Consider the following 7,431-nt stretch of genomic DNA (forward strand, 5'->3'; position numbering starts at 1 on the left):
AGGTTTCTAACCTGGGCAAGCTTTTTAAGATGTACTTGTTTTCTTGAGTCATTCTGAAATTGCAATGAGCATGTTGCAATTAGAGATGCTTTTTACTTTTTATGTTATATATGTAAGCTCATATGCGATCAGGTAAAGATTATTAGCAAGTAGAATAAGAATTTACCAGTGAATTCTCCAATTGTTCATTTTGTTCTTCTTGTTAGCTCTTATAGCAATTTGGTGCTGTGTGGTTCCATGTAGGGCTGGACATGGATTGGTTTACCAATTTCATAGGTATAACTGAATCCAAACCTTTTTTTTTTTTTTTTTTTTTTCAGTTTGAAAACATCAAATCAACCAAACCAAAATTGTTAGGGTTGAAAATGAACTGAAAGATTTTTTTTTTTCAGTTTACTACTTTTGCTATTTTGAAGTTACTTGTTAGTTTGGAATTATATTTGCTGAGCAAACAGTTGTCTTGGCCCAGGATTTATGTGGAAAACATGTTTGATGATATACTTGCTAATTGCTATAGATATTAGAGGATGTTAATTTGTTTTGAAAGAGATTGCCATCTCAAAGTTCACTTCCTGATATAAATTATCTAATCCAATCATGAAATTTGTTAGAAATGATACAGAATGCTGTATCATTCTTAAATTTGTAATTGTTGTTTCTTGGTGTCAAACAGTGTTAGGGAAGTTTTCTGTATGGACATATGTATTCATTATATTTTCTTTGTTACCATATAACTTTTTTCTTCTTTTCTACACAAAAAGATGCCATTTAATTTCTTTTTAATGGCTCGATGATTTGAACAGGCTAAGTTTATGTATGGAAATAAGTTTTCTCAAGATGAATTGGAAAACATGAAACTGATGATTCAGAGTAATATTTATAAGTATCTAAGTATTTTACTGGAAGGACGAGAACGCTTTGAGGAGGAGGCTTTGGCTAGGATTGGAAAGACAGTCTCTGATGATGAACATTCTACTGAAGGTACCATGGATATTTATGTTTCAGATTTTCCTTGGTAAATTATGTCTTCAAATTACTTGCATTTTTAACTCATTATACATTCCTTCAAACAATATGTACTCCACAAGCTCGCATTGATGCTTAAGATTATGTTGGGCTTGCCTAACTGGAATCATAAGATAAGTGATCAAAGTGGCATCCTTGTTACTCTCTGATTGGTTGAGGTGTGATGTGTATTTTTATTAATAATAATTGTTATTTATGGATACAAATGGTTGCTTTACATTGCATTTCTTTTGAACTCCAACTCCATCTCAAATAGATACTCTATATGTGGTGGAGAAGGGATACTTTTGAATCACAGATAGATGGCTGTAACAAATCATTGTAGGATTTTCAGGTCTAGAGGAAAGTGAAGCTAGTAGGCCAAATCAATGTGTTTACTCAATCAATGGAAGATTAAAGCAGTTTTCTGACTGGCTTTTGGACATAGTAGCCATGGGGGACTTGGATGCTTTTTTTCCTGCTGCAACACGTGAATATGCACCATTGGTTGAAGAGATGTGGAGAGAGCCTTCCATACAGGAAACATATAAAAGAAGAAATGAGCTCCATTTTCTTCCAGATATTGCTGAATACTTCTTGAATAAGGTATCCACAATTCTTAGCGTTCAGCGTCAAACTAAGTTTCATATCCACAAATCTTAGCATTCAGCATCAAACTAAATGCAAAGCACTACAGCTCTTTTGAATTTAATGCAATAATCCTGTAAATCTTATATATGATCAAATCATTGATTTTCATTGACTGCTTTTCACAATGAATTTGGAAATAATGTCGAGTCTTAGATATTAGTACAGATGTGGAGTACTGAGTAAAACAGTGCCTGTTTACTGGCATTGTTTAGTGAGAATCACATGAAATTACTAATAGCATAATACTACTGACCAGACTATTTGATCTTGTATCTGTCCTTTATTACTTGGGACTGCTAAAGTTTGGTACTTTGAAGTTGAAACTTCATACAATGCTCCAGTTATTTTTATGAAATCCACCCTGTGTGGTTTATTCTTATCTAATACTGACTTTCAATTGTGAATAGTGTATACTTCTACTTTGATAACTGATTGTGTTTTGTAAATACCCTGGCATTTCCACATGCAACTGCAGAAAAGAGATAAGTGGAATATTCTCTTGCAGCCTTCTCTTAGTTCTGATACTTGGCTCACAATTTGTTCTATAATTTTAGAACATACCTTTCCCTCTAAATCCAAAGGTATAACCTATGTGAATTAGGTAATTTAATTGGATCAACTTCGATGATCTTATCTTAAGTCAAGATACTGATAGTCTGTTAACTACTTTAAGACTTCTTGTCTTCCAATATGCAATCCAATTATCATTTTGGACAATCGCCTGTCATATTCATTTCTTGGGAGAAATTTTATATACTACATTATTTGGAAATTCTGATCTAGTTCATGATTGAGAATATCGGATGACAAATATATCGATGAGATTAAATCTGTTTACTTATAGTAGGCGTTAGTAACTGTTGTAGATGTGATAATTCATTTTCACTATGAGATGCAAGTTTTTTTGTTGTATCTGGAAACAACTTGAGAAATTAATACTGTCTTGTAACTATGGAAGTAATGCGTGCATGTAAAGTCAGTAAATCTATTATGCATTTTACTTCTCTTAAAGCGTATAACGATATCATTCCTTCTTGCAGGCAGTTGAGGTATCAAGCAATGAGTATGAACCTTCAGAGAAGGATATATTGTATGCAGAAGGAGTTACGCAAGGGAATGGGCTAGCTTTTATTTAATTTTCACTTGATGACCACAGTCCAATGTCCGAACTCTACAATGACAACCCTGAAGCTCACTCGCAATCACTCACAAGGTAATTTCTCTCCGTGTTCATCCGTTCTCAATTCTCATTTATATTGCAGTCCACTGTTATAGCAGGAAGGATTCCACTTAGTATGTTTATTAGCAGAAATATTAAAAATTAAGGAATTACATAATTTTAGTCAATAGTCTTATTGTAGAAAGAAGAGCAAAGTGAGCAATTGCAAATTGGAGTTCTTTGCTTTTGAAAATTCTCCTTTCCAACAATTGCCGATGACATCATTAGTCATCCTGTTGTAATTGATAATAATTTGTGTTAAAAATTTAAATGTATAGGCCGGTCATCACCTTTTTTCCTTGATAACTCGGGTTTTTGAGATAAGTAGTTTGTTGCTGAATTTTAACATGGTACAAAATCAGGCATATATCCTAAATTCATTTGATTCGGTCCTTGTGTCGTTGTTTAACTATTGAGTTCAATCTACCAGCTTACACCATTACACGATGGAGGATGTTGATTATCTGAATGCATAGGCTGGTTCTTCTTTTCCTACAGCTTGTGCGTTCGGGTTACGTAGTATAGTCATCCAGTCCTTAACAAATTGTACAATCTAATTGGTTCCCAGAAATTAATGTGAATGATCAATTTAACATGGACCCATAAATTAGGCAATAGTATTTTGTATCCCAAGATATATCTGTTCCCTCGATGATTGTGGTCAAAGATCCTCATCTAGTGCCAAATGTTGGTCTATCTTCCAAGTTTTGTGTCCTGATATTTGCATTTGTTTGTGATTTTCTTTTGCACCTTGTCCTCATGTTATTATCTTCATCTTCGTCTCAGATACCAACTGATTCGAGTTAGCGCCAAGGGCATGAATGAAGGCTGCAAGTGGGTGGAAATGTTCGAGGATGCCCGTCTAGTAATCTTGTGTGGCGCTCGGTGACTATGACCAGTTGGCATCTCCTATTAACGATAGCAACAAACCTCTGCAGAATAAGATTATGCAAAGCAAGGAGTTATTTGAGGCCACAGTCAGGTCTATCGTCACTTTCTCGGCAGATTCTTTTGTTAGTTAGTTAGTTTGTTTGTTTGTTTTTGCATTCGCAATCTAGAATTTGCTTTCACATTTTGGTCTAGATGTTACCTCTCCTAATAGTGTGTTCTTATTGTCATGCAGCATTTGATTTAACCAGGCAACCGTGCTTCCATGATACCCTATTTGTTCTCATGCTCAACAAGTACGATGCGTTCGAAGAGAAGATAAACCGCGTTCCTTTGTCGACCTGCGAGTGGCTTAGAGATTTTTCCCCATTGAGGACTCACCAGAGCAACCAGAACCTTCCGCAGCAGGCTTACTATTACATAGCCATGAAGTTTAAGGACCTCTACTACACCCTCACTAACCAGAAGCTCTTTGATTGGCAAGCACGGGCACGAGATCGTCTGACCGTCGATGAAGCCTTCAAGTATATAAGAGAGGTGCTTAAGTGGGCCGACGATAAGGAGGACAACATGGTTTACATGGAGGATTCATTCTACAGCACCACAGAGATGAGTTCTATCAGGCAGGAATGATCAGTTCAGTCTCCCGACTCTGTAACGAACATCTGTGTATAGTGTCGCCGTTGCTGCCGTGTATAATTTTCTCCAGATCCTTGATTCTGAACTCTGATTGATGATTATAAAATTTCTTGTTGTCCTGTGTGCTAGAAATTGAGTTTCCAAATGTTAGACCTGATTCTTAATAAACTATTACAAGTTGGTGAAAACACCTCAAACTGTAGACAAGTTTGAAAGATCCTCTGCAATCAATTTTACAACCAGGTTTGTATGATTGTGTTCCTGTGTGTTTGATCCATAGAAACTCTATTAAGTTTGTTGTTTCTTTTTTAATTGTTTTGCGAGTTCAGATCTTTACTGTTTTCACCTTTTCTCCAGAAAATTGTTTCTGTAAAACAAAATATATAATCGAAATATTGCCTGATTTATTTATTTATTTATAAATATAAAAGCACGGGCTGTGTTTGGGCCGTGTAATGGGCCGTCTAAAGAAAGACAAGCAAAAGTCCCAGCCCAAATAATAGCACGTGACGGGCACGTGACCTGCGTCTATCCATTTCATCGTCGAGATTCTCTCTGTATCGGAGGCGATGGAATGCCTCAGGAATCCGTTCCTCTTCCCCTTGCCTCCGCAACAGAATCCAATCTCCCAGCCGCCGACCACCATCAAGCGCCGACGTAGGTTGCTCGAGCTCACCCCTCCCGTCCAGTCCTCCATCTCATCGGACCCGTGGAGCCTCAGCGACGGGAACTCCCGCAAGATCCGAACCCTCCCCTACCGGCGTCACCCGCGGAAGCCGCTCTCCGACGATGACGCCCGCCGCATCATCCACGCCAAGGCGCAGTACCTCATCGGCCTCCGCCGCAACCAGGGGAGCGGCGCGCAGACACCCCGGTGGATCCGTCGTACCCCGGAGCAGATGGCCCAGTTGATTGAGGATGACAGGGATGGGAATTTGCACGGGAAGCATGTGGTAGCGGCGATACGGAAGGTCCGTGCATTGGCCCAGCTCCCAGACGGGTCGTATAACATGCGGGAGGTGATGGGATCGTTTGTGACGAAGCTGAGCTTCAAAGAGATGTGCACTGTGCTCAAGGAGCAGCGCGGGTGGCGCCAGGCTAGGGACTTCTTTGCATGGATGAAGCTGCAGGTCGGTTAAGTTTCTACATCTCCCTATACTGTCCATATTTGATCAACATTTTCAATTTCCACCCTACATTGGAAGATGTTTCTTTATTAATCCATAAATGATATTCTTGCTGATGTATGATTCCTTATGCGTTGAATTTTAGCATTTTGCAATCAGAGTGCAATCAACCGGAGAAACTTATGGCGTTCCAAGAGGGATATACTACCTATTAAGAACTGGCCAAAGGACATATGTAAGAAGGCGCAAGCGAATGCGAAAGCCATAACGACCTTGCAGTGCGGACTCTCTAAAGAGCAATTGAGCAAGGTTGGTCCTTTTGACTCGGCCAAAGAATTATGGGAAAAGCTCATTGAACTGAATGAAGGATCAAGCGAATCTCGACGAGCCAAGAAGGATCTCTTGGTAAGTCAACTACAATCCTTTTCAATGAGATCTAATGAAAATGTAAGTCAGATGCATGGGAGGTTCAAGGAGATCGTAAACGGTCTCCATGTAATCGGTGAAAAGATCGATAACCGCGATCTTGTAAGGTATGTGTTACAAGCCTTTCCCCGAACTACTTTATGGGCATCTATGGTTGATGCGTATAAAGTATCAAGGGATCTATCTGCTGTTAAGCTCGATGAATTATTCTGTGAATTTCAACTACATGAGCAAGCTAATATGGCAACAAAAGAGAAAGGTATAGCCTTGATTGCAGATAAAAAGAAGAAGAAAAAAAGGAGGAGGAGTCTTCATCCAAATCTGAGCAGGAATCCTCTGATAACGACGAAGAGATGCCAATCAGAGAAGCAGCACACTATATTAAACAGTTGACTGGGAAGTCGAGAGGGTTCACTAAGAGAGATGCCAAAAGGATGATCAAATCACATCAAGGTAAATCAAAAAGGGTCAATTCTAATTCTAACGTAATTTGTTATGAATTCAAATCACATCAAGGTAAATCAAACAATTGACTGGGAAGTCGACTGTGATTTGAACGTTGCAGAAAATTGGCAAGCATTTAATGCACTTTAATGCGAGATTTTGTTGCCGATTGAAAGTATCAGTCGACTGACAAGGGTAGAAAATGAAAGGAAACTCAAAATCAACCGGATTAGGAGTGATCACGGTGGAGAGTTTGAAAATTCAAACTTCTCCAAATTTTGTTTAGAAAATGGTTATAAACATGAATTTTCATGTGCTAGGACCCCTCAACAAAATGGAGTTGTTGAGAGGAAAAATAGAGCCTTACAAGAAGCCGCTAGAACCATGTTAAATGCCTACTCCTTACCCACATACTTATGGGCAGAAGCGGTTAATACCGCTTGCTACATTCAAAATAGGGTATTAATTCACAGATTTTTAGGAAAAACATCCTTTGAACCCTAAGGCGGATACTCATGAAGGAATACAACAAAAGAACTCAAGTTATAGAAGTAATTTGATGAAACAAACAATACCTACCCTAGGAAATCCAAAATTGATGAGGATATACATGCTAAAACAAAAGAAATAACAAAAGAATTTGAAAATCTAGAACTTGAAAACAATCGATCAGGGGAGGTAGAGGAGACTCAAATTATGAACTAAAATGCAATAATAACACATGTGATGAATCTACTAGGCCTAGAAACCTTAAGCACCATCAAGATCATCCCATTGACCAAGACATTAAGAATAAATGGTTATAGCATTGTCTGAACCATTATAAGAACAATTACATCTCACAAGACATTAAGGATGACTTTGATTGTGTTTTGGCTTGCTTGAACACTATGTGAGATGCTAGGATGATACTCATGCTCTACTTGTACTCATGACACATTGTTATGTTGGCGTTCTGGATCTTCGTCCCATGTTCCGGATTCTATCCGCTCCGAGAAGCATAGAACCCATAGGACAAAAATTTTATCCCGC

The 7,431-nt window shown here is 38.3% G+C and overlaps 1 protein-coding gene and 1 pseudogene across 1 annotated transcript in view; both read left to right on the plus strand.

The window, feature by feature from the left end:
- Positions 1 to 808: 808 nt before the first annotated feature.
- On the plus strand, positions 809 to 4,446 carry LOC141841595 (extra-large guanine nucleotide-binding protein 3-like; annotated as a pseudogene).
- A 525-nt stretch (positions 4,447 to 4,971) lies between these two features.
- LOC141837002 (E3 ubiquitin-protein ligase BRE1-like 1) overlaps positions 4,972 to 7,431 on the plus strand; it is a 4,862-nt gene continuing 2,402 nt past the window's right edge. The window contains exons 1-2 of the mRNA XM_074724490.1: positions 4,972 to 5,532; positions 5,689 to 5,807. Coding sequence (XP_074580591.1) covers positions 4,972 to 5,532; positions 5,689 to 5,807 — 680 coding nt within the window. The remainder of the gene's footprint in view (positions 5,533 to 5,688; positions 5,808 to 7,431) is intronic.

Source organism: Curcuma longa, chromosome 11, assembly GCF_044706935.1.
Source record: "Curcuma longa cultivar G26 ecotype Majalengka, Jawa Barat chromosome 11, ITB_CL_G26_1.1, whole genome shotgun sequence".
Taxonomy (NCBI): Eukaryota; Viridiplantae; Streptophyta; class Magnoliopsida; order Zingiberales; family Zingiberaceae; genus Curcuma; species Curcuma longa.